This window comes from Somniosus microcephalus, chromosome 25, assembly GCF_052327205.1.
Source record: "Somniosus microcephalus isolate GS21.2 chromosome 25, FLI_Smic_1.0, whole genome shotgun sequence".
NCBI lineage: Eukaryota > Metazoa > Chordata > Chondrichthyes > Squaliformes > Somniosidae > Somniosus > Somniosus microcephalus.
The window spans coordinates 32,996,041-33,022,892 of NC_141011.1; the positions used below are offsets into that span (position 1 = coordinate 32,996,041).

General features: G+C 46.4%; 3 protein-coding genes across 8 annotated transcripts in view; 2 read left to right on the plus strand and 1 right to left on the minus strand.

Annotated features, from left to right (window-relative positions):
• The window catches only part of LOC147100653 (uncharacterized), a 67,386-nt gene extending 59,485 nt beyond the window's left edge, over positions 1-7,901 (plus strand). The window contains exon 20 of the transcript XR_015073530.1: positions 6,709-7,901. The gene's annotated coding sequence lies outside the window, so the exon portion shown is untranslated. The remainder of the gene's footprint in view (positions 1-6,708) is intronic.
• On the minus strand, positions 2,918-19,685 carry mthfr (methylenetetrahydrofolate reductase (NAD(P)H)). 5 transcript variants are annotated; one of them, XM_085967141.1, is made up of 13 exons: positions 19,622-19,685; positions 19,136-19,256; positions 12,959-13,186; positions 10,688-10,926; positions 9,559-9,672; positions 9,272-9,465; positions 8,821-9,071; positions 8,322-8,456; positions 7,329-7,509; positions 6,056-6,238; positions 5,809-5,910; positions 4,339-4,458; positions 2,918-3,770 (listed from the first exon to the last, which is right to left on the minus strand). In XM_085967141.1, exons 3-13 carry the CDS (start codon positions 13,174-13,176, stop codon positions 3,540-3,542), a joined length of 1,968 nt encoding a protein of 655 aa, XP_085823267.1. In that variant the 5' UTR covers positions 13,177-13,186; positions 19,136-19,256; positions 19,622-19,685; the 3' UTR covers positions 2,918-3,539. The 5 variants fall into 5 exon arrangements, with proteins under 5 accessions (XP_085823267.1, XP_085823266.1, XP_085823268.1 ...); XM_085967140.1 differs by lacking the exon at positions 19,622-19,685 and adding an exon at positions 19,600-19,615; XM_085967142.1 differs by lacking the exon at positions 19,622-19,685 and adding an exon at positions 17,798-17,822 and having other exon boundaries at positions 19,136-19,615.
• A 70-nt stretch (positions 19,686-19,755) lies between these two features.
• Positions 19,756-26,852, plus strand: part of clcn6 (Cl-/H+ antiporter 6) — a 47,257-nt gene continuing 40,160 nt past the window's right edge. The window contains exons 1-3 of one of the 2 annotated variants that reach the window (XM_085967137.1): positions 19,756-19,865; positions 22,657-22,716; positions 24,350-24,415. In XM_085967137.1, coding sequence (XP_085823263.1) covers positions 19,773-19,865; positions 22,657-22,716; positions 24,350-24,415 — 219 coding nt within the window. In that variant the 5' untranslated portion in view covers positions 19,756-19,772. The remainder of the gene's footprint in view (positions 19,866-22,656; positions 22,717-24,349; positions 24,416-26,852) is intronic. The other variant, XM_085967136.1, reaches the window with a different exon arrangement.

Consider the following 26,852-nt stretch of genomic DNA (forward strand, 5'->3'; position numbering starts at 1 on the left):
CCTCATTTACAGTACTAGATCAAAAATAGCCAATTCCCTCGTAGGTTCCTTGACATAGATCTAGAAAACTATCTTGAATGCATTCCATGAACTCTTCCTCTGCACTATTTCTGCAAATTTGGTTTGCCCAGTCTGTATGAAAGTTAAAGTCCCCTATGATTACTGTATCACCCTTGTTACATACATCTCTAATATCCTGATTTATACTCTGCCTGACACTACAACCACTGTTAGGGGGCCTGTAGACTACTCCCACTAGTGTTTTCTGCCCCTTGTTGTTTCTTAGCTCCGCTCAAACTGATCCTTTCTCGCTACTGTCTTTATTCCCCCCTTTATTATCAGGGTTACCCCTCCTCCTTTTCCATTCTGCCTGTCTCTTCTAAAAGTATCCTGGAATATTTAGTTTCCAACTTTGGTCACTCTGCAACCACGTCTCAGTAATGGCTGTTAAATCAAAACCATTTATTTCTGAGCGTATGTAAATCATGTAGTGTGGGTGTTCAAGGCTGCCGAGTGGGAGAAGGATTTGGGGGTTATTGTGTATGAGTTACTGAAAGTCCATGAGCTATGCTGTAAGGGCGTCAGGATGTATTGTCAAAACAATTAAATATAAACAAGAAACAGCCTCCTGTCTCTGAGGCCTTCGTCAGGGCACAACCAGCATCCGGTGTCCAGTTTTGACCCCCTCACGCGGTGGGTGGTGTACGGGCCTTGGGAAAGGAGCCGAGGAGGCCACTAGATCGATTCCTAGTTGAAAGGCCCTCAGTTACCAGGATAGACTGTTGTATTTTAGAAAAGCTTCAAGGAGATTGGATTTTAGATCTTTAAAATAATGAAAGGATTAGACTGGCTCCAAGTGGGGAGGACATGGGGACAAAAGTACAAGTTACGTAAACATAGAACTAGGTTAGATCTGAGGTGATTGATCTCTGGAGCAAAATGCCGTCTCATGGAGTGACTGTGGGTTTGCTGCGGCACTCCGATGGGAGCTGGATGAGCCGAGAGATCTTTATATAGACAGTGGGTGGTTTACTGGGGGCTGCATCACCGTCACTGATGATCTGGCGTTTTTTCCTAAATTGACGTAAGGTTATTTCTGGTTTTTTGCCTCTCCCAGGAGATTGTGTGGGTGGCAGGTGATGGTGGGTAGAGGTTGAACCAGTCAGGATAGGGCAGACTTGATGGATCAGCTAGTCTTTACTTGCCCTTTTTCATATATTCATAGGATAACAGAACTGAATGTAACTGTGAGCCAATGCAAAATGGAAATACAGGAGCAATACCTTCTTCAAGGTGCCCCTGAAACAAGTTGCACGGTGGAAGTGAATGCTTGTTAAACTGCTGGTGCCTTGTTTCAGCAGATAGGTAACATAATACAAAATCTGTGTGAGGCGACTCTGGGTGGGTGGGGAAATATCTGCGCGAGACATCACGACTGTATGGGACAGGCTGGATGGACCAGTCCTGGAGGTGTTTTCCTTTCCGTCATTTTTGTATATGTTCGTACAGGAGCTTGACCTTGACCCAGTAAGATGTTATGAGGTAGCGTATGAATATTTTACTAAATGTCAAAGACTTTGCAGAAAGGCATTTGAGAATTATTTGTAGTTGGTGTTTCTAAAAGAGCCGGTGGAGGCTGACCTTTCACACAGTAACCCTGCCCATTCCATCCTCTGCACCTCCCCCATCCCATGTCTGTTCAACCGCAGTATGGAAATTTAAAACTTGAGCTTGTTAATGATGCAGAAAATGTATCAGCTGTCAAAAGGAATCCACGGGGCAACATGACCCCTCACTGTCCCCTCTTGGTAAACACCCATCTGCCCAACTAAAGTTACTTACCGTAGTCACTAAATGCTATGAGACCAGTAATCCCATGGGGCATTGCCAGATTTCCGCTCAAACCCAAACCCCAGTTCATGCTTCAAAGAAACAGAAACCTGCTCCGAGACAACTTGCTAATTCCTGGTGCTTGGGCTCCCTGCCCATAAACCCTCGGCCTCTTGCTCATTACAGTCCCCAGCATGCTAAAGAAAGAACTTGCATTTATATAGCACCTTTCACAACTTCAGGACTTCCCAAAGCACTGATTTACTTTTGAAGCGTAGTCACTGTTGGAACTTCGGGAAACGCGGCAGCCAATTTGCACACAGCATTCCCACAATCAGTAATGAGATAAATGACCAGATAATCTGTTTTAGCGACATTGGTTGAGAGATAAATATTGGCCAGGACACCCGGGCGAACTCCCCTGCTGTTCTTCGAATAGTGTCATGGGATCTTTTACATCCACCTGTATAGGGTGGGAGGGGGCCTCAATTTAATATCTCATCTGAAAAACACACCCAGCAGCATTCCTAGTCCTGCAGTGTCCACCTGGATTATGTGCCCAAATCCTGCAGATTTGAACCTGCAAGCTCATGCTTCAGAGGCGAGTGCCGCCATTGAGCCAAGCTGACACTTTATAGGTGCCCTGAATGTTCAATCACTCCACATTAGCCAAAAAACAAGCTTCTTCCGCCTCCAGCCACTTGTACCACAGCTTCCTCTGATCCACAGAACAGGCTCTGGGAAACCAGGTTCTGCAATTTCCCAAGCCTGAGCTGTCCCTATGCCCAGGAGCTGCTCCAATTGTTCTCATTGTCCCAGCACGCAGATAAAATTTACATAGAGGAACATTACTGATCTTTACGGTCATACTTATGCTGACCCTTGGACAGATCTCATACTGTCACTACGGATCTTTACCCCGTCTCCGCTCCCAGCTACAAGTTACTTTGCCACAACATTAATTAACAGCGAAGTTGAGATAGATCAATCTGCTGCTAAGGTCTGTTCCTAAACTTAGCTTAAATCAAGGTTTAAAGTGTTATTTTAACAGATGGATACCTAAAATTTCAACACATGGTCACTGCAGGAAAAGACACCAAGTATTTTATTAGTTTCCACCACATTTCAAAGCGAGACAAGTTTGAAAACAGGAAGAGATCAGAGTTACCCAAGAAGTGAACAACTGGAGCCAGCTGTTCTCCTGGAGTCTGTGCAAATCGCTAGCTGTATAAAAGTTTCTGCCACTTGGACTTTGTAGAAGTTTTTGTTCCACTTAAACATGTGCTGCAGGGTGGAGGGGAGATACACAAGCACACAGCGTTCCTGCTCTGATTAGTCCAGTGTCTGCTGGATGACACACATCTGGCTATTGGGCTGCAGGTGTGATTCCCTTTTCCTGCTTGGTCCTGCCAAGACTCACTATTATCTCCACATGAATAATGGCCATTTAGCACATGACCAGACCCCAAGCGGCTCCATGGAAATACAGAAAAATAATAAACGGATAATCTTCCTATTAACTAGCTCAACCTGAACAATGACCTCACTCAATGAGAATCACAGCGCCAAACACTACATTAAAAATCTATTCCACTCCAAGAAACATTCTGGTTAGCCCACAGGAGGCTGGGATAAGGAGTTCCTCCTATGCAAAGTCTAAGCTGCCGTTATACAAGAAGATTAGGAGCCTGTTGTTGTCCTGCAAGATCTCAAGGTTCTACAGGCAGGTCACAAGCTGGAGAAGCACAAGTCTTTTCAGACGCTTTTAACGTGAAGAGGTCATCAATAACCTGCCAGAGACAGTTCTCAAGTGGAAAGTCATTGTCCACGAGATTGACCAGATAATAGTGGTCGTGAATGTCCTGAATTATCTGCCGAGAGGGAGATCCTGTCGGGTACAATTTCGCCCATCGCTCAATCCACAGGGCAAACGCTTCATCCTAAGAACAAATCACAGCGTTAGAGTCTGCAGACTGCTCCCCACACAGCCTATCTCCCCTCGCCCCCACATACACAGACTGCCCCACTCTCCCCACACAGCCTATCTCCCCCTCGCCCCCACATACACAGACTGCCCCGCTCTCCCCACACAGCCTATCTCCCCTCGCCCCCACATACACAGACTGCCCCGCTCTCCCCACACACACTCTGACTATTCCCCTCTCTACAGACCAAATGTATTTCTCCCTTTGATGTCAGATAAAGCAGTGTGTACACTGGGATATTAGGGCAAGTGTTGGTAAGAAATTCCATTGTTGATTTTTTGAATGGAAGGGGGCTGTACCAGGCCTTTGAATAGTTGACCACACAAATTAGCAGACAGGAATCCAAGAGCAATGTATTGGGAGCTGCCACACATACAGGCGGGAGGATTGAGGATCGATGTGTTCAGAGCCATTGCGGGGGAAGGAAATGGAACAGTTACAAAATTCATCTACTGTCACTTCTTTACAAAGCCACCCAGGAGTTTATAGTATTTTATTCTGCACAAGGTTTGATTCCCATTACCTTCCAGTACATGAAGCTGATGGGATCGACCACTGTGGGCTGAATTATCTCACGTCCAGGGAAGATCCCCCACGTAACTGCAATCGGCTGCAGGTCAAAGGCATTATTTATATTTTCACCCTGCAACAGGTTAGAAAAGGTTCAAAGGTTAGTTTATGAATCAGTGCTGAAAACAGCTGCAATTTCTCACTTATGCCCATATTAGGTTGGATACAAGATCTGAGTAACTCAAGTCTGAAAATCAACCTGCTGGTGTTCCATAAAGTGGATTGTTGCCCATTTAGTCTCCTTGGTGAGTTTGTATGCTGCCGAACCTAATGTGAGGCAGCTTCTCGCTGCTCCTTCAGTGGCAGGTGCAAGTCAGGCTGGTTGCTGGGTCTCAGTGGGGGGGCCTCTCGGGACTGAGGGAGCAGTCAGCCTCCTTTTCCAGGCTGAATGCTCGTTTGCAGTTATCATCTGAGTGGAAGACTAGAGGGGCTGGTCATGTCACCTTTCAGCCATGCCCTGACTGCTGGGGTCTCCCTGGGGCCATTCCAGTGCCTTATGTAGTCCAGAAGGCAGTAAAGCACCCCTATAATGGCTCTTTCCATCCGAGCCCCAGGCATGTTGATGCTGGAGATGGTCACCTGTAGCAGCGTGAGCAGTGAGGAGAGATTGTCCCACCCTGAGAGACGCCTGTCACAGGGGTCCACTGCTAATCCCACCCTGCAATACACCCGTCAGAGCCTCATTGCTGATCCCACCCTGCGATACATCCGTCACTGAGAGCCTCACTGCTGATCGCACCCTACGATACACCCATCACAGAGCCTCACTGCCGATCCCACCCTGTAATACACCCGTCAGAGCCTCACTGCTGATCAGACCCTGCCATACACAGAACTCCACTGCCGATCCCACCCTGTGATACACCCGTCATCGAGAGCTCCACTGCCGATCCCACCCTACAATACATCCATCACAGAGCTCCATTGCCGATCCCACCCTGTGATATATCCATCACTTTGGGCTCCACTGCTGATCGCCGCAGGGGAGTGCAGTTCAGATAAGTAGTAACACATGACTGAGGAAATGCAGCTAGTGGACTTCTTCACTCCAGCCTGCAGACCTTGCAGATGCGGCCATATTGTCTAATGACTAGGAAGTGTTAGCGCACAGACAGCATCCTTTTAAATGCAGGCCTGAGGTTGGGGTGGATATATGTTGGCTTTTCACCAACAGGCTCTTAGAAATAATTATTGAGTATGACAAGCCCCTCCCCAGGCCCAATGCTCAATCTCCTGATGAAAGTTAACAGGCATCAGTGAATCCCTAGCAACCTACAACTAACCGAGAAACAAAAGAACAGACTAGAGATAGACAGAGTGGAACTCCTCTTCTTCTAGCACCTTTCGTTACAGTACAAGTGAAACTCAGTTACCTCCTTTACTGCAGCACTCGCGGTCCCACCCATGACTGATGAGTCCTCACCTTCACATTTACGATCTGGTAGTTCACTCGTGTTTTGTATTTCTTCAGAACTTTGAGTAGAGTAGATATATTTTCAGAGGATGTAAAAAACTCGAGGTAGGCCTGGAACAGGAAGAGCAAGATTCAGGCACAGAGCAAAGACCTATGTTCCCTCATGGCCAATATCACTTGCCCTAGATTCCAAACCAGGGAGTTCTGAACCCCCAGTAGGTTCTCTTTACTCTCCTAGTATTCTAGTTACTCTTACCTTCTGGAACACATAGCCTCCCTCTGGCCCCCAGCCCCTGATAGGGTCAGTTGATGGCTTAGCGTTGACATTGGGCTGGGAGTTTATAGTGAGAATTCCCATCTGATTCACCTTCTCCAGTTCCTTTTTCATCAGGGATGTTTCTGGTGCCAGAGGTTCGTCATTCCAGGGCAGACAGGTTACCTGAGAATACACAAACCAGAAGTCACATCTGTTTAAAAACAGGGCTGGCTTGGTTGTTCAAGCACTTGAGCCCTGGACTCCAAGCCAGAGGCTGCCAGGCCCAAAGTGGTTTACTTCAGCTGGTCGAGTTGTGCCAGCTCACAGTCCACCAGCTGCCATCAGGATGCATGTTCCATCTCCGGGGATAGAGGGAGAGAAGGGGAGAGAGAGCAACATTGAGTCACGAGCAAGTCACTGTTGGGCGATTGCTACTACTTTCTTTTTGGAAGACAGTCGGTGAAAACATGCGCCATAAGGTCCCAGAATCTAGTGTCTGTTCCAAGTTCAAAACAAGTTTACTGAACAATTTCCAGATATACTGGCCAGGAAAAAAAACTCCTTTATCATGAAATTCTTTAGCACACAAGGGAAAAGTTCTCATTTATTCAGATATTTGTAAGATGATCCAATTAAATATTTTTTGGATATAGATCCCCAACCTGAAGATCAGATCGGACCAGATCATCTGACATGTTGCTACAAGTCAGAGGGATGAGGAATCACAGTACTGAAGAATGACGATCACTGTTGTGGATGTTGCTGGAGCTCTTGCTGGGAAACAAGACAATATCAAAAACAGTTGCTAATACCAGCTTGACAGATGGTGCTAGTTAAATTGGCAAATTGTGTTGTAAAGGAGGACTGTGGCCGTCTGAAATACTGACTAACTCTCACTGGAGGCATGAATGGCACAGAAACCCCAAGGCTTGCACTGGAGGTTCTGGACTTTGACAACTCCATATATATTTACATTTATAGGACATAAATATGTCAAGAGAGCGTGAATATTGAAATATCTTGACATTAATCAGCAATGTCACCCCTCAAGCCTCATTCTCCTGCACTGTGTAACTTCACCTGGTAGCAGCTGTATCTAAACACTTAATTGGGCAAGTCAGAAATGAGCATCAAATGACATTTTTAACTTAAAGTTAAGTTTCCATAAACTGCTACAGGATTGGTAACTTAACTCTTGTCTTATGAATTAGTTACAATAAATATTACAGCAACTTCTTAGCACAGTTTTACTTGGTCACTCCAGTTCTATTACCTTTTTCCCACTGCTGTTGGGTTGCCCAGTGATATACGTCGTGAAGGCCTCAAAGATGCTTTTTTCATCTACCAGCTCCTCACCCCACATCTTCAGCAGCTCCTCCTTGGGACAGTTATTCTTCAGATAGAAGAGGTAGTAATCATTCAGCTCACCAAATGCAGGAGATGATGAGTTCCCCCTAAAACATCAAATATAAAATCACACAGAATCTAGACACTGATCAACTCTTCTTCTTTTTAAGCAGTCCCTCGGAACCGAGGATGACTTGCTTCCACACTAAAAATGAGTTCTCAGGTGACTGACGAGTCCAATGCGGGACCTACAGCCTCTGTCCATGAGGGTCCTGACGTTCCAGGTCCCGAACTTCATTTTAAAAGGGTGGAAGATGCCTGTGCTTGGATTCTTTTAACGTGGGATGGCCGTTGCACACCAGCTACCACACGGGCTTGACAGAGCAAGTGTAGGGCAAAGCCACCAATCGAGTTCAACTTGATTTTATCTGTAAATATCTTCTGTACAATTGTTTACAAGCTTTAGGGGCTCTGGAAATTAAACAAACTCTCCAGTGTTGCCATTGGATCTATTTAGTGAATTTGTACCAATATACGAGAGAGAAAATAAATCTACACTTTAGCCAATATACTTTAATGTTGGAATACTCCATATTCATCCCCTCAAATTGACGATGAAAGACCTGTAAACACCAGCACTTGAACCTGGTGTGACACAGCTCAAAACGCTCGCTCCAGACACAACCCAAGTTTGGAAGGACTGAATCAAGAATTGTGCTCCTGGGTATTTTTCCATAGTTGAAGCGGATATAGCGTGAAAATTACACACACACACCACACTAACGAAACCCAACTGGCAACACTAGTATCAGCACAAACATTTACAATTGAAAACTTACTAGTGTGATGAGCTGCTCTCATACTGCACCTTTACACAACAGTTCATGGTCTAAACACCAGTAATGCTTTAAGATTGTACCATCTTCCATTGGGAAATTCATCCCAATCCTGGGTTCTGTAGATGTAACTCTTCTGCCTCGAAGCCCAGAATATTGGTCGGACATCCTCGACCTTTCGCTTTGGATTGGCGCTGATGGTCCATGGCAAGGTTCGTCTGGGGGAGGGGAGAGAAAGAGAATATTAAAAGGTTAGACACACCCGACTCCATGACAGCTTCCTAAAAGAATAGCACAAAGCTAGGAAATATTCAAACGATGAATTCCTGGACTCTTGTAGATCACAGTTACAGTACAGCCACTGTAAACCAATAATCTCCTTTCTGGGATTAAGTAATATCATGTCCTACACCAATATAGTGATGCAAGTTAATCAATAAATAAGGGAAGGTACATCCAGAATTTAAACAAAATGACGCTAATTGGCCAGCTAGTATCATTAAGATTTCTGCTAGTCCTGGTCTAGTGAATTGCAGAGATCATGTACTTGTGTACGTAGTTATATTATCTGTTCAAACCCACCTAGGGTCCTCGGTCCACAGTCCCAGTCGTTTCAGAATCTCCATGGTTGCCACCTCTCGGTTCAGGGTGTAGAAGTGGAGCCCTGGCACCAGCCCTGATTCCAGCAGAACCTTGCACATGTCAGTGGCCAAGTCAATACCATAATTCCTAATAGCAGCATCATTATCCTTGATTGGGTCAATGATGTCTTGGATTTCCTGTGGCACCTGTAGCTTGGAGAGTTTGACCAGCTGTCGCAATGAGTGATACCCCTGCCACAGGATAAGGGAAAATGAGATTGATTTCAATAACCTGAACTGCATCAGCACAAGGAGTGAGGAGCACTCTCTTCCTACAGGAAACTTAGTGAAGTTACTGCTCCAGTGCAAGGCCTACACCACAAAACATGTCACCTCAGTATAGGATGCTCACCTGGGATCAGGGATGTCTCCAGGCCTCTGTTCGTACGTACCTGAATGGGAAAGATTCCTGGCAGAATAGGACAAGTAATTCCAATGGCACGACAGTCCTTGAAAAACGTAAGGAAGGCTTCCGGTTTGAAGAAGAGTTGGGTGATAATAAAGTCTGAGCCGGCATCTACCTTCGCCTTCAGGTGTCTGAGATCCTCCTTGTAACTGACACTCTCTGGGTGCCCTGTTGGGTAACCTGCAAGGAAACAAGATTGAAATCAGCACCTTGCCTAGTTTAAGACGTAGGGAATGGGATGCAAAGAAACTGGGTTTGCAGAGCTGAGCTTACCAGCGACACAGATGTCAAAGTAATCGTTAAACTCGCAACGAATGTGTTTGACCAAATCACTGGCATAACTGAATCCTCCTTCTTCAGTCTTCCACTCATCACCACCCATGGGATCTGCAAAATAACAGCCTCTGTTAAAGGCTCACACATCCCATCAAAGCACTGAACAGCACCTCCCACCAGCTCATTCCTGCCTCAGTCCCCAGCGTACTTGGATAATGTAGAAAAGTGTAGAATAGACTGTAGCGCATTCAAATTAATCAATGTGAGGCTGATGGGTTGAGAATGGTTTATAGATTCTCCCTCATCCCTGCACCAAACAGTGTTTTACTATGATGTTATTATGTACAGGAAGGTGCCAATATTTCAGGTCAATGGGGGTGCCACGCATCTTTGCCCCTCCTCTCCCCCATGCTATTTTAAATACTTATTTAGACCTACCAGGATATTCTCTTGGAAAGCTGACGAGACCGGCGGTGTGAAGTAGCCAAGCCCAGGAACCTCAGTTACATTTGTGTTTATATTTCTTACTCGCCAAATAGTCCTGTTTGAATATTGTAGACCAGGAGCTTTGAAAAGGGTCATTCTTGGTATGGTTGGCTCATGGTGAATATATTTTAAATCAGAAAACTGAGATGTTAATATCAGCAACTCAAGATCTATAGATTCATTGGATCATTGGATGGTTTTCATGTTCGCCTGAGTTGGGTTCTCGGACACTGGTTTATTTGCATGGTTTTTGAGGCCAGTGGTTATCGGAATAAGTTTGCCAGATTCACTAGTGTTGAACCCCAGTAAACCCAATAGAAAAACTTCAGGTTTAAATTTTATTTGTGTCCCTCGCGACTCCAGGGATGCGACATTTGGACATTCCTGCAATAGAACAAGAGGGAGTTGCCGGTGGCCCTTGGATTCATGTTGTGAGAATCAAAGTTCCTTCTGCTCATCATCCTCCCCATGTCTATGGATGTTATAATTGAGGTAGGTGATGGAGAGTGGATTTACCCACACACTGAGCTCAGAGACATGAAGCAAGAACCAGGAGCATCTCCAGGGGTTGGGGGGACAGAAAGAGAGAGAAACATGTAAAGGGAGGAGGTTAGAAGTAGAACATTAATCAGTATCTCACCACCACGGAGTGCGAGTATGTTCTTCAGCCCCAGGCTACGAGCCTTCTGCAGGTGCTGCGTGATCTGATCCTTGGTCTGGTTACAGCAGGTTATATGCAGCAATGTCTCCAGGCCGCAGTAATTTACTGCTGTGCTGGCTATGGTCAAGGAGGAAGTCTCTTTGTCGGAGCCTGGGTCCCCAGCTGGATGCCAGGTCACATCAATGAAGAGCGGCCCACCAACAGCCATAAGGTCAAACCTAACCAAACAAAGGCCACAGTCAGCAACTCACAACAAAACATATCTCACTGCACAATAGAATCAAATCCCAAGTTTGGCCCCTCCAATGGTTCAGCAAGTTTAACTAGTGAACCATACAAATCAGGAAGACACTTGGTCTGTACCAGGTTAGCTGATCTGCACCGGGGCTGGATTAGAAGTGCGACAATTGGCCTCAGTACCCCCATGTTACTGAGGAAACAAAAAAAATTCACTAGGCCAGGGTTCACTCCTGGTCCTATTCCGGTGACTCAGTAAGCGTTAGGTTCAGCTGTGATATTCCCACCAACATGTGTCTAGGTTTGTATTTTGATAAACGACTGAAGGATTTGTAACTCAGCGAGAACCATCACTTTCAGGAAAGGCCAGGACCTGTGGAACTGGACCCAGCCCGGGTCAGTACGTTCAGGGGAAGAACTCTTGACAGGAGAACTTAAAAAATGACTGCAAGCATTAAACCAGCCACAACCACACAAATGAGGGGGGGTTGGACAGTCAGCGAGAACCGTGTGGCCACCTTGTGTTAGGTGCATTTATTTTGATGAACGGGAGGACACAGGAGTCAGTTAGTATCAAACCAGCCTGATCCCTTGAAATTTAGGTCAATTCCGTCCACATTTATTCTGGGACATTGACGTACGCTCTGGAAAATTCCGCTGTACATCTCTAACACCTTTCAGTTTTCCCTTGTGTCGTGCATCTCTCACCGCCCGAATAATTTGTCCCTCAGCTTCTGCTATTCCACTGCAACTAGTTTCTTGCAAATAGATCTGTTCCTCTGATCTCCCCGAGCGAATGGAAATCCACGTTGTGGGGAGCCACGGCCGCCAACCAGTGAGGCAATGGACTAGCTCCAGCACACGGCACCCGCTCCGGCAACACCACACAGCACCATCATACCACACCCCACTCCACTCCGGCACACTACACCCTGCACCCGCTCCAGCACCACCACACGGCACTCGCTCCAGCAACACCACAAGGCACTCGCTCCGGCAACACCACACGGCACCCGCTCCGGCACCACCACACGGCACTCGCTCCGGCACCACCACACGGCACCCGCTCCAGCAACACCACACGGCACCCGCTCCGGCACCACCACACGGCACTCGCTCCGGCACCACCATACCACACCCCACTCCACTCCGGCTTCAACACCACCCCCACTCTGGCACACTACACACGGCACCCGCTCCGGCAACGCCACATGCTCGAGCACCACCACACGGCACTCGCTCCGGCACCACCACACAGCACTCACTCCGGCAACACCATACCACACTCGCTCTGGCAACACCATACCACACCGCACCGGCACCACCATATCACACCCCACTCCAGCACACGGCACCTGCTTCAGCACCGCCACACCGCAATCGCTCCGGCACCACCATACCACACCCAACTCCACTCCGGCTCCAACACCACCCCCACTCTGGCACACTACACATGGTACCCGCTCCAGCACCACCGTACCACACCCCACTCCAGCTCACCGTACCCGCTCCGACACCACCACACTCACCCCCCGCTCCGACACCACCACACCCCACCCCACGCTCTGACTCCAGTGCGCCGCTCCAGCACCAACAGTCCATCATTTCAGAAGTGATGCAGCCATCCCACTACTTTCGACAATATATATCTCTATATAATAAACCAGTAAGGTATGTAATTCTATAAATCACACACTCCTGTTTCCAACAAACCAAAGCAGGCAGGTCTGAACAACAAAGAAAGGGTTATGTTTAGTATTAAGTAAGGCTAGGATTATAGAGAATAACCAACACCCAACGACATGACATAACTTGTGAGATCCAGTTTTGAGGGACTATTTAATTTATAAAAGTCTTTCGCCTCATTCCCTCCCCCACTTTAAGATGCTGGTCAGCTCCTCGCCACCTCACAACAATCCTACTGACCCAGTCAATGGTGCACAACAACCCCATCCTCCTGCTGGGCTTCAGTACACACGGCCATTCATTGCTGTTCAGTATTACCAGCCTCACCTGGAGATCAGATTAACGGCACCACTGGCGGTTCGTGGAGGGAAAAACTCCAAGGAGAACCATTTGTCTCCCGATTCAATACGCCGGCGGATCTTTTCCTGGAGGCGGTCGCAGTCGGGGCCGGGAGTTGAACTGCGGGAACTCCCCCGGGAACCATCACTAGAACCATCATTGGACTTGGACGCCTGCCCGCTGCCGCTTTGCTCTTTGTTCACCATCACTAGTTACCTGCAAGCAGTAAGTTCAACGTTTGAATGAATTGGAACTGCAGATTCCACCCAACCCGCTATATTAGGGAACGGCGCCCGAGCCCAGAACTAGACTAATTTGGTGATGTCGAGGCCGTTGCATTTTCTAATGGTAAGGTTCTGAAGCTCTTTCCCCTCTCTCTCTTTCCCCACCCATGTGTCTGTTGGCTGTGAACCAGTAATTAATTTGCACCTGCCGTTTTCCCAATCTCCATAATTTACATATTGGACAGGAGCTGGCTGATCTTCTACCTCATCTCCACCTTCTTGCACTATTCCCATATCCCTTGATTCCCTCAATATCCAAAAATCTATCGATCTGTCTTGAATATACTCAACGACTGAGCCTCCACAGCCCGCTGGGGTAGAGAATTCCAAAGATTCACCACCCTCTGAGTGAAGAAATTTCTCCTCATCTCAGTCCTAAATGGCCGACCCCTTATTCTGAGATGGCTGGTTCAGACTCCCCAGCCAGGGGAAACATCCTCCCTGCATCTACCCTGTCAAGCCCTGTAAGAATTTTGTATGTTTCAATGAGATCACCCCTCATTCTTCTAAACTCTGGAGAATATAGGCCTAGTCTACTCAATCTCTCCTCATAGGACAATCCCCCCATCCCAGGAATCAGTCTGGTGAACCTTCGTTGCACTCCCTCTATGGCAAGTATATCCTTCCTTAGGTAAGGAGACCAAAACTGTACACAATACTCCAGGTGTGGTCTCACCAGGGCCCTAAATAATTGCAGTAAGACGTTGTTACTCTTATATTCAAATCCTCCTGTAATAAAGGCCAAGATACCATTTGCTTTCCTAATTGCTTGCTGTACCTGCATGTTAACTTTCAGTGATTTGTGTACAAGGACACCCAGGTCCCTCTGAACACCAACATTTCCCAATCTCTCACCATTTAAAAAATACTCTGCTTTTCTATGTTTTCCTACCAAAGTGTATAACTTCACATTCCTCCACATTATATTCCATTTGCCATGTTCTTGCCCACTCACTTAGCTTGTCTATATCCCCTTGAAGCCTCTTTGCCTCCTCCTCACAACTTACAATCCCACTGAGCTTTGTATCATCAGCAAACTTGGATATATTACATTTGGTCATTGATACAGATTGTGAATAGCTGAGGCCCAAGCACTGATCTTTGCGGTACCCCACTAGTTACATCCTGCCAACCTGAAAATGACCCGTTTATTCCTACTCTCTGTTTTCCGTCAGTTAACCAATCCTCAGTCTATGCTAGAATATTACCCCCAATCCCATAAGCCCTAATTTTGTTTATTAACCTTGTGTGGCACCTTATCGAATGCCTTCTGAAAATCCAAATACACCACATCCACTGGTTTCCCCCTTATCTATTCTCCTAGTTACTACCTCAAAAAACTTCATCAACACGATTTCCCTTTCATAAATCCGTGTTGGCTCTGTCCAACCCTATTATTATTTTCTAAGTACCGTTACCATGTCCTTAATAATAGATTCTAGCATTTTCCCTACGACTGATGTCAGGCTAACTGGTCTGTAGTTCCGCGTTTTCTCTCTCCCTCCTTTCTTAAATAGTGGGGTTACATTTGCTACCTTCCAATCCGCGGGAACCGCTCTAGAATCTATGGAATTTTGGAAAATGGCAACCAATGCATCCAATATCTCTATAGCCACCTCTTTCAAAACCCTAGGATCAGGCCCAGAGGATTTATCGGCTTTCAGTCCCATTAATTTCTCTAGTACTTTTTTTTTTTACTAATACTAATTTCTTTCAGTTCCTCATTCTCGCTGGTGAGTGCTGGGTATGTACCACTGCTGAACTGTGCCAGCAACATTCAGGTCACCATTCAGCTCCCTCTCATAAATAGAACTTATATTTACACATGGGCCCCACCGGGTCCTCAGAACGCCCCGGAGTACTTCACAACCAATCCATTTTGAAAGGCTCTCACTGTTGGGTAGCAAGTCCCACAATCAACAACCAGCTGAATGTTTCTAGTGGTGTAGGTTGAGGGATGAACATTCATGGTATCCTGAACTTGTAACCCAGAGGTGGTGGGATTTCTACCAGGGCAAGTTGTAAAACTGAATTCAATAAATTTGATAATTTGTGGGCTGACACCAGAAAATTAATCATGAAAAGTTGCTGGATTATTAATAAAGAAACAGTTGGTTCAGCATCGGCACTGCGTGACTGCTCATCCTCAGTGATTTCGATCTCCATCTCAATTCCCCTTGTCTTCTCACCACTGAATTCACTGTCCTCCATAAATCTCTTCCTCTATATAAATTCTCTGACCCATATTCATAGCCACCCCATCGACCTTGCCATCTCATGTGGCCTCACTGCTCCCATCTCTGTAACCTCCTCCAGCCCCACAACCCACCCAAACTCTCGGTTCCTCAAACTACCCTCTTGTGCATCCCCTTGTCCTATCAGCACACCATTACGAGCCATGCCTTCAGCTGCCTAGACTCTATGCTCAGCAATACCCTCCCTAAAACCCTCAACATTCATCTCCTTCTTCAAGACCTGAAAAATCCACCTCTTTGACCAGGCTTTTGGTAACTCCTCCTCATATCTCCTTATTTGACTCAGTCTATTTTTTTAAATGACGCCTCTGTGACATTTCTTTACATTAAAGGTGCTACAGAAATGCAACTTGTTGTTGTAGTAATGTCCTTGTGAAAAGAACCTGCCAGACCACCTGGTCTGGCCTACATGTGACTCCAATCCCACACCACAAGGTTCACTCTTAGGCCAGTACTGTGTAAGGGCAACAAATGGTGCCCTGCAACATCTGCCAGAGAGATCAAATATCACAAGAAAAAAGACCATCCAGGATACAAGGACTCTGCTTCGGATCTTAAACATCCAGCTGAACCACTAAAGGGGGCTTTGGTTTAAGGCCTCATCCAAAAGTACAGCACTGGAGTGTCGGCCTAGATGTTGTGCTTTATTTATGGAGTGGGATTTAAACCCACAACTTGCTGACTCAAGAGGCAGGTATGTTACAAACAGCTATGATGACAAAGGCTGCAGTCCTGATTTACAGGGGATCTGAATCTTGGTTTTGCAGTCATGTTTCTGGTACCAGCACTGTTCCAGAAAAGTGCTAAATAAAAGTGCCCTTGGTTGGATTGGTACTTCTGACCCTGTTGAATTGCAACTCATACATATGGCTGGTGAATTCATGCAGCAAGGGACCTGGGGACCTCTGGGAGGCTTCACAGATTAACTATTATACACCTGGATCCCAGATAGGGACAGACTTTGTATATTTAATTGAGTAGACTAGGCCTATATTCACTAGAGTTTACAAGAATGAGAGGTGATCTCATTGAAACATATACAATTCTTAAAGGCTTGATTGGGTTGATGCAGGGAGGATGTTTCCCCTGACTGGGGAGTCTAGAACTTGGGGTCACAGTCTCAGAATAAGGGGTCGGCCATTTAGGACTGAGATGAGGAGAAATTTCTTCACTCAGAGGGTGGTGAAACTTTGGAATTCTTTTCCCCAGAGGGCTGTGGAGGCTCAGTCGTTGATTATATTCAAGACAGAGAGCGATAGGTTTTTGGATACGAAGGGAATCAAGGGATATGGGGATAGTGCAGGAAAGTTGAGTTGAGGTAGAACATCAGCCATGATCTTATGAAATGGCGGAGTAGGCTCGAAGGGCCAAATGGCCTACTCCTATCTCATTATTATTTGGTCAAAGGCATCTATACTAATCTCTCACTCTGATTCTGTAGCAGAATTCTTCAAAATATAGGACCAATTACTGGAAACGATGAGCCCCATGTTTCTCCCTCCAGCTCCACTCTTGCCTCACGGGGGAGTCAGGCCCGTAGGACACAACAACTACAATATAGCGCTTTTAACATAGTAAAATGTCCCACGGCGCTTCACAGGAGTGTTATAAGACAAAAAAATTGACACCGAGCCATATAAGGATAAATTAGGGCAGGTGACCAAAAGCTTGGTCAAAGAGGTAGGTTTTAAGGAGTGTCTTAAAGGAGGAAAGAGAGGTAGCGAGGTGGAGAGGTTTCAGCAGGGAATTCCTGAGCTTAGGGCCTGGGCAACAGAAGGCACGGCCACCAATGGTTGAGTGATTATAATCAGGGATGCTCGAGAGGGCAGAATTAGAGGAGCGCAGATATCTCAGGGGGTTGTGGGGCTGGAGGAGATTACAGAGATAGGGAGGTACAAGGCCATGGAGGGATTTGAAATCAAGGATGAGAATTTTGAAATCGAGGCGTTGCTTATATAGGTCAGCGAGCACAGGGGTAATGGGTGAACCGGGCTTGGTGCGAGTTAGGACATGGGCAGCTGAGTTTTGGATCACCTCAAGTTTACCTAGGGTAGAATGTGGGAGGCCAGCCAGGAGTGAGTTGGAATAGTCAAGTCTAGAAGTAACAAAGGCATGGATGAGACACAGTCCTTTATATCGGACTGTGGTAACAAGCCCCACAGCCTGGCAGCGATCTCCCATTTATAAAAGGTCTGATACACCCAGACTCGCAGTCAAACATTTAAACCACTTAAAGCACCCATCTGAACCAGTAGCCAAGGATGAACCTCTGATTCTACACCGAGTACCTTCATTCCATGGAATACTTTGATCCTGTTGGTGGTTTGAGGAAAGAGAAAGTTACAATTCAAACGGTATTTGAAATGTGCTCAATTACAGGTAGATTCGATACAACGATATTCACGCACAATACAAGTTACAAACTGACGAAAGTAACTAAGAAATGTTACCGGAGAAGCGAAAATCAGGGATGCTCGAGAGGGCAGAATTAGAGGAGCGCAGATATCTCAGGGGGTTGTGGGGCTGGAGGAGATTACAGCCGTGAAATCACATTGTGGATATTTAGTTAACGGACTACGGAAGGTTACATCTTCAAGTGAGTTTAAACCTAACTCCGTCCTTCTGAAAATAAGTGTTTGCGATATCGGCGTGGTTCACGGAAATCATATTTTTAAGGTTTCGGTTTCCATCTGTTGTAATGTTCTGATCTTTATTACTGGGTCCACACAATATTAATATATTATCTATGACATTTAGTACCCCGCTCTGAGATTGTGGTGGATTTTCGTGAGTTTGACCACCTGTCGGGACAGAGCGCCAAGAGCAGGACTAAATCCCAGAGTTTGATTGAAGTTTGAAGCTCAATTTACTTCCGAGCAGCGACATCACAAAACAAACCGCTGCACAATCGCACTCAGACCCACAAGTACAGATCATGTGAGAAATGAATCACCGAATCTTGCAGCACTCCAGCTGGGCCCTAACCAGTGTTTTAGAAAGGTTTAGCATAACTTCCTCATGTGATTCCTCTATTTATAAAGCCAAGGATCCCGTATGCCTTTTTAACAGCCTTCTCAACTGGTTCTGCCACCTTCAAAGATTTGTGTACATACACCCCCAGGTCTCTCTGTCCCTGCACTCCTTTAAAATTGTACCATTTTGTTTATATTGCCCCTCCTCATTTTTCCTACCAAAATGTAACACTTCAAACTTCTCTGCATTAAATTTCACCTGCCGCCTGTCTGCCCATTTCACCAGTCTGTCTATGTCCTCCTGAAGTCTTACTATCCTCCTCATTGTTTACTACATTTCAGAGTTTCATAGTCACAAACCAAAATATTCACACTGGCACTAAAACAAGTGATCAGAGATTGGAATTAGGAGATTGTGGGGGGCATTGTATAGGGAGTTTTACTCTGTATCTAACCCGTGCTGTAACTCTCCCGGGAGTGTTTGATGGGACACTGTAGAGGGAGCTTTACTCTGTATCTAACCCATGCTGTACCTGCCCTGGGAGTGTTTGATGGGACAGTTTAGAGGGAGCTTTACTCTGTATCTAACCCGTATTGTACCTGCCCTGGGAGTGATTGAGGGGACAGTGCAGCGGGAGCTTTACGCTAACCTACCTGTGGAATAGTTAGTTGACTTGGAAACGCTTGACGCCGACACTGGATACTGTCCTAATTCCGATGTCCGCGAGTGTCTCACTCCATTACCACTGCTGGCTGGAAATAGAATCACCGCCTCCTTGAAAACGGGATCAGAGTAGTGGAATCAGAGAGTTGCCACATTTATCCCCAGCTCCACTGATCACCCGAATGATCTACAAACTCGCCCGGCTCCAGGCACAGAGCCAACTTCGCAGCCTCATTAAGGATGCAGACCCACCCAGGGCCGAATTAATGGGCTCGGCCAGCGGCGGCCCCCAAGCAGACAACCAGCTCCCAAATCCCCAGCAGGCAGACAGGCAGCTTTCCACTCCCCTGCAGGCAGCCCCCAACCCCGAGCAGACAGGCAGCCCCCAGCAGACAGGCAGCTCTCAGGCACCCAACGCGTCCGACACTTTACATCAAAGGTAACAGAAGCGGACCTGCGCGGCCCCGCGACCTAACCCTGACTTCCAATGTCCTGAGCGCGCTCCCGCGTCCCCCACGATCCTTTCAGCCAGAAGCACGCGGGTGACGTAAACCGGACGCGCGCTGGCCCCGCCCCTCGGGTGATTGGCAGGTCACGAGCACGTGACCCGTGTTTTGGTGGCTGCTGATGCGGTCACGTGGGACGGCGATGGCGAGCAGGCGAGTTCCGCGGTGTTGTTGCTGCTGCGGGGAGAGAGAGGGCCGCAGCCCGGAGGAGTTGGTGAGTGGGGGTCCGGGCGTCCCCCTGCTAGTTTTCTTGGGGTTACCACAGGCTCCGGGCTCTGTTCCGCTCCTCTTCCCCACTCACGGAACCGGTTCGCGGGGGGGAAACTATCATCTTCCGGCCGTGTCAGCGCACCCCGGACCCGCGCCCCCTTCATGTCTCGCCTTTTCCGCCTCCCCCTCCTCTCCACCCCAGTTCTCTCACCCGTTCGTTCTCCTCGCCCGCCCCCTGTTCTTTATCCATCGTATCCGTTTTCTTGTTCTCTGTCTTGCCCTGTTCCATCCTCACCCACCACCAACCATTGTCTGATTCTGGCTGTTCGGCTGTGGGGCGCATCACTGCGCAGCCTGACATTGTTCACAGAAATCACAGAAACCCCACAGTGCAGATAGAGGCCATTTCGGCCCATCGAGCCTGCACCGACACATATCCCACCCAATCCCCATAACCCCTACACCAACACATATCCCACCCTATCCCTGTAACCCCACGTATTTAATCCCCCTAACACTAAGGGTCAATTTATCATAGCCAATCATCCTAACCCGCACATCTTTGGACTGTGGGAGGAAACCAGAGCACCCGGAGGAAACCCACGCAAACACGGGGAGAATGTGCAAACTCCACACAGACAGTCACCTGAGGCCGGATTCGAACCCGGGTCCCTGGCGCTGTGAGGCAACAGTGCTAACCACTATGCCACCGTGCTGTTGTTCTAACATATGTGTTTTTCAGCAGGGTTAACTGGATATTGAACGTAGGCTGATTTCTTCCCTTGTTTAGGGGTGCTGTGACCAATTGTACTTCTCCCCCTCCCCCCAATCTCTGTGCCATTTAGGACGGAGATGAGGAGGAATTTCTTCACCCAGTGAGTGGTGAACCTGTGGAATTCTCTACCACAGAAGGCAGTTGAGGCCAATTCATTAAATATATTCAAGAAGGAGTTGGATATATTTCTTAAAGCTAAAGGGCTCAAGGGATATGGGGAGAGGGCAGGGACAGGGTACTGAGTTTGGATGATCAGCCATGATCACATTGAATGGTGGAGTAGGCTCGAGGGGCCGAATGGCCTACTCCTCCTGTCTTTTATGTTTCTATAAGGTTAGCTAATTTAGCAGCGACCTGGGACTGTCCTGCTTGATATGGCTTTGTCACCCCTCGGCTGTGCATTTATCCATTGAACCCTCAGTGCAGGTAGTGGGGTGTCACTGTCATCTTTTCAGAAGACATTCAATAAGGTGCCACACAAGAGGTTGTTATACAAGATTAGGACTCATGGGATTGGGGATAATATATTAGCATGGATTGAGAATTGGTTAATGGGCAGAAAACAGAGTAGCAGCAATAAACTGGTCATTTTCTGGATGGCAGGGTGTAACTAGTGGAGCACCGCAAGGATCAGTGCTTGGGCCTTAGCTATTTACAATATATATATCAATGACTTGGATGAGGGGACAGAGTGTAATGTATCCAAGTTTGCTGATGATACAAACATAGGTGGGAAAGTAAGCTGTGAGGAGGCTGCGAAATGTTATAGACCGGCTAAGTGATGGGACAGATGAGCAATTTCTTCACTCAGGGTTGTGAATCTTTGGAATTCTGTACCCCAGAGGGCTGTGGATGCATATATTCAAGACAGAGATCGATTGATTTTTGGGCACTAAAGGATATGGGGATAATGCGGGAAAGTGGAGTTGATGTCGAAGTTCAGCCGTGATCTTATTGAATGGCTGAGCAGGCTCAAGAGGCCATATGGCCTACTCCTCCTATTTATTATGTTCTTGTCTACCTGTTTCTTCCAAAAAAAAATTCTGAGCCACTAATGAAACTCCGAGTGAGATCGCACGTAATGTGATGTTTAGCGTTAACTGTGGTAACTGCTCAGGGACCTGAGTGAGAAGAGCAATGGTAACATTCCCGGGCTCAGAGATGGAATAGGTTTGTTGCAGGAGGATAGTGGATTAGTGATGTAATATTTCTAAACTTGGGGTTGGGGGTGGTATCGGAGTGTTCAAGCCCCTGGTCAGCAGGGGTGGGGGGGTATCGGAGGGTTACAGCCCCCTGTCAGCGGGGGGGAGGGTATCGGAGGGTTACAGCCCCCAGTCAGAGGGGGAGGGTTACAGCCCCCAGTCAGCAGGGTGGGTGGGCGTGGGTAGCAGAGCGTTAAAGCCCCTGGTCAGCGGGGGTTGAAGGGCTGCAGCTGACTGTTCGTGAGATTGCAGTGCTCCAGTCAGTGTCCTGACTGATGGTAGATATTGTGAACATTTCCTGTGTTTATTCTTGACCTGCTGCAATTTGGCCACTGACCATGGTGCTGTGATGATTCAGAATGGAAACAAGGAAGCAAGAACAAGGGTAGTTAGTACAGAGTGTCATACTGAGGGTACATGGGAGGAGTGAGCCATTCAGCCTGTTGAGCCTGTTCAATTAGATCATGGCTGTTCTGTACCTCCACTCTATTTACCTGCCTTTTCCCCAGATCGCTTGATACCCTTACCCAAAAAATGTCTAACGATCTCAGACTTGCAAATTTCAGCTGACTCCCAGCATTATATGGGTGGTGGTTTATATGGTGATAATGCAATGGTGAGGAGGGGAAGTGCAGTCTGTTGTGAGTCAGCTGTTCAGTTTCTGTAAAACTTTATATTTCTACAACTGCTATCATCGAAATTCATCAACTTCTGTTTTGAGAAGAGAAAGCAAAGCTGATATTCCAGTTATTGGGCTCTTGATTGACTGGTGTTTAACTGGACTGGAATTAATGCAAAACTCTCTTTATTTGTGACAGACTATTCTGGGAGAGACACAGGAGGAAGAGGATGAAATTCTGCCACGGAAAGATTATGAGGTATATAAGTGAACTGGTGCAGGGGAAGTGTGCACCCAACCATCATCTGTTCCTGTGTGCTGCACATCTGCTACGTATACTCTGAGGGAGGGAGGGAACTGACAACTGTTTTTTATCACTCATTTTCTTCCCTCCTTCATTTTTGAGTTTCCCCAGCCACACACTATCATCAGCTCGGAGCTCAGACAGACTAACTGCTCCCACACTTCTGCTGTGCCACAAAACTCAGTCCGAGAGAGATTTTTGAGGTACCATTAGGCCGCACAAGTGTCTGTTCAAAGACCAAATGATTTAATGTTTTAATAAAACTCAAGTCAGCTGGCAGCTCCCTCTTTGCTCAACAGATGTTCTTTCAAACTCCCGCCGGCCTCATCTTCTATTCATGGGGAAGGAGTTCTGGCGCATGCTGTCTTGAATAGATTAGTTACCCTTGTTAAATCTGCTGGTGTACAATATTGCAATCTGAATACGGAGAAACTCTTCTTTAAACCTGAATGTGCATTTACAGTTCTAATGTTCACATTGCCAGAAGTGCTGTGTGTGACTGGTATAGCAGCAGATCTGGAAGACAGGCTTTGTTATAGCTGGAAGTTCCCCTTGAACACTGTCTTTAGGAGTCACCACATTACGGCAGTGATTTAAGAGGAGCAGCAAGAGGGAGCCACAATAAATTGGTACATTTATACTGTGCAACAACGTAACCCGGAAACAGAGTGTCTGAGAGTTCACAGAATACCCAGGAGTGAGTTACAGACTGGTATCTAATCGAGGGCTTTGGGTGATTTATATAGACACAATAACGGATACACAAGAGTGAGTTACAGGCTGGTATCTAATCGAGGAGTTCGGGGGTGGTGGGGGCGGGGTTATGTATAGAATAACATACCCGGGAGTGAGTTACAAGCTGGTCTCTAATTGAGGGCTTTGAGTGGTGTGTGTGTGTATATATACACAATAACAGATACCCGAGACTGAGTTGCAGGCTGGGATCTAATCGAGGGGTTCGGGTGGTTTATACATAGAATAACATAGCCCGGAATGAGCACAGTCTTCACTTTCATGGGTAAGGCTATCAAGAGATTTATAAATGACTTGAGCCCCAAGATTAAATCATGATTTTTAAGTGAGTTGCTGCTTTTTATATTATGTATAGTATTTTTAATGATTACATTGTATGCAGGTATTTTGATTCTGATTTTGGCCAGTCCTGGTGCTGGCAGTGGCTCACTGTCTGCTCCTTAATCGTACTCCGGATAGAATCCTCACGGCAAGTTTCATGATTGTAGTGAAATGACAGCACAGTCTCAGTGGATTCTGTGGTGTATGTAACCTGTTCCACCTTAAGGTGGAACAGGCTTAAGTTCTCTTAAGAGATGTACTACTTTCTCTGGCTGCTGTATACGTAATACCGGTGGTGACCACCGGTATATAAGCACTGTGTAGTAATATTGTATTTTAGTATAGTCCTGACCTCCAACCAGTAAAGACCTGTTGAACTTTAATCTTGTAGTCTGTGTTAGTAATTACAACTAGAACACACAGACATAACAGATTCCCGGTTTGTTCCGCCCCTGTTGGAATCTTTCTAAGCATTCTCTTTCTGGTGTGCTGATGGTTTCTCTTTTCTTGGCAGAGTTTGGATTATGATAAGTGCATCAATGAGCCATACCTGGAGGTGCTGGAAACGCTGGATAACAAGGTACACTGAGAAACTGCTGTTGCACTTTTTGTGCCTTTCTTATCCTGAACTTAGATTTTGCAACCTCACTGCCTTGACAGCGCTTTCACTGGTTCAGATATCTGTGTATATTTAGTTAATTTGCCCAGGATAATGAACAGTAAGCCTTTCTTTAAAATTTTCCTTGGCTCATGGATCTATCCTGTGCCCCCTCAGGTGTTGTCTTTGGAAAGCAGCAGAGCATTACATCAAACCTCATCTCAGGCAATAACTCTCAAGTAAATTTATTGAACAGCGGCCATATCTATTACATCTTATTGGGCCAGAAATTAGGATCGGGTGCTTGCCGCGCGTGCAAGCCCCCGATGTGCACTCACCCGGCACGCCGACATCTGAAGCCTGGACCTGCTTGGAATTCCTTTCACTGGCCCGGTTCAGATGTTGGCGCGCTGTGCTTGCCTGATCCAGCGGCGTAGTTAGTGCGATGTGCTGGCTGGGATCAGGTGAGCACTCTGCAGCCAATCAGGGGAGGGGAAACTTCATTCATGCGTTTGATAGTAAAGACTGTCAAACTCATGAAAAGTACGGACGCCCAAAAGACTAGTTTAACTTTAAATAAAATTTAAAAAAACATCCCAATAATTAAATAAACTATAAATAACTTTAACAAACGATTTTAAACAATTAATAAAATTTTTGAAAAAATAATTTTTTAAGAAATCAGGTCTAAAAATAAACTTACCTTACTGTAAAGTCCTTAAAAACAATGAAGCTGTGGAAAAAATGTAATAATTTTAAATAATGGACCACTTCAAGAATCCACTCCTTACGCCTCCTTTTGATATGTGTAAAAAGTTCAGGCCCTTGCACACGGGCAAACCTGTCAAAAAGAAGGAAGTTCAACGCGTGTGCACAGAGTCCTGCGCGCACGCGTTGGACCTCTGAACCCCTTGGAGGAAATGCCGGTTTCCTGCGCATGCGCTGTGCATGCTGAAATCCGGCACTTCCACCGGGCCCACGTGTGAGTACCCCGTCCGTACTCACGCGTTGGGACCGGAATTACTGGCCCAATGTCTTTTGCATTTCCTGTCTACAAAGCCTTACTTTTCGCTACACTTTTGTGTCATTGTTTTCCCATTATAAATCCCTATGTCCCCAATTAGAATAGAAAGCATAGAAATGAACAGTGCCAGTCTTGGCTCATTGGGAGCACTCTTGCATCTGATTCAGAAAGTCATGGGTTACAGCCCCACTCCAGAGACTTGAGCGCAGAATCTAGGCTGGCATTCCAGTACCAAGGGAGTGTTGGAGGTGGCGATATTCGGATAAGAGGTTAAACTAAGGCCCCTTTGCCCCCCTGAAGTGGACAGCTGATCCCATCTCACTGTTCAGATAAGAGCAGGGCAGTTCTCCTGGTGTCCCAGCCAAAATTTATCCCATAACCTACTGCACTGGAAGAGATTATTTGGTCACTTATCTCATTGCTGTTTGTGGGATCTTGCTGTGTGAAAATTGGCTGCGTTTTTTCCCCTACATTACAATAGTGACTAAACTTCAAAAGTTCTTCATTGGCGGTGAAGCACTTTGGGACATCCTGAGGCCGTGAAAGGCTGTATAAATGGATGTTTATTTCTGCACCCTGGACACCGCTGATGCTGTATTCTTTTTCTCCGCAAATCACTCTGAAAAGTTGATTTGCGATTTATTTTTTTATTTATTATTATTTTTTTTTAATTTCCCCCCCCCTCAGTAACTGAAATTTCTACAATCCAAAATAAGGGTTTAAAGAAACCTGAGAAACAAATCAGAAGTGACATATTTCAGTATAACATGATTAACCTTATCCGTGGGATAGTATTTGTACCTTTTAGTACCTTCACTAATGTTTTTAATTTTGAGGCCTCATCCTCTCTCAAAAGCTTGAGCTTAGACTTGAGATTTTTGCCTAAATCTGCATTTGGAGCGTGTGCAGGGCACCTAATTTCCCATGGTGCACCCAGACAGCTGTGCTAAAGGAATATTTATAAACTAGGAACAGGAGGAGGCCATTCAGCCCCTCCAACCGTTCAATTCGATCTTGGCTAATCTGTATCTGAACTCCATTTGCCTGCCTTGGTTTCTTAACCCTTAATACCCCTGCCAAACAAATCTATCAATCTCAGTTTTGAAATTTTCAATTGACCCCCCAGCATCAATAGCTTTTTGGCAGAGAAAGTTTCAGATTTCCACTACCCTTTGTGTGATGAGTTGCTTGCTGGCATCACCCCTTTAGTGTTGTGATTGAATTAAATATTGCCAAACTAAATAAACCAAAGCAAAAACAGAAAATGTGAATACTCAGCAGGTCAGTCAGCATCTGTGGCGGGGACAGACAGGTTAACATTCCAGGTACAGACCCCTTGGTGCACACATGAAACATTAACTGTTTCTCCCTCCACAGATGCTGACTGACCGGCTG

Coding starts and splice junctions, on each gene's coding strand:
- mthfr (XM_085967141.1), bottom strand. CDS start 13,176: ATGGTGAACAAAGAGCAAAGCGGCAGCGGGCAGGCGTCCAAGTCCAAT. Junction 5,911..6,055: donor GAGGCTATGTGTTCCAGAAG/GTAAGAGTAACT, acceptor TTCCTGTTCCAG/GCCTACCTCGAGTTTTTTAC. Junction 3,771..4,338: donor TCAGCTTCATGTACTGGAAG/GTAATGGGAATC, acceptor ATTTGTTCTTAG/GATGAAGCGTTTGCCCTGTG.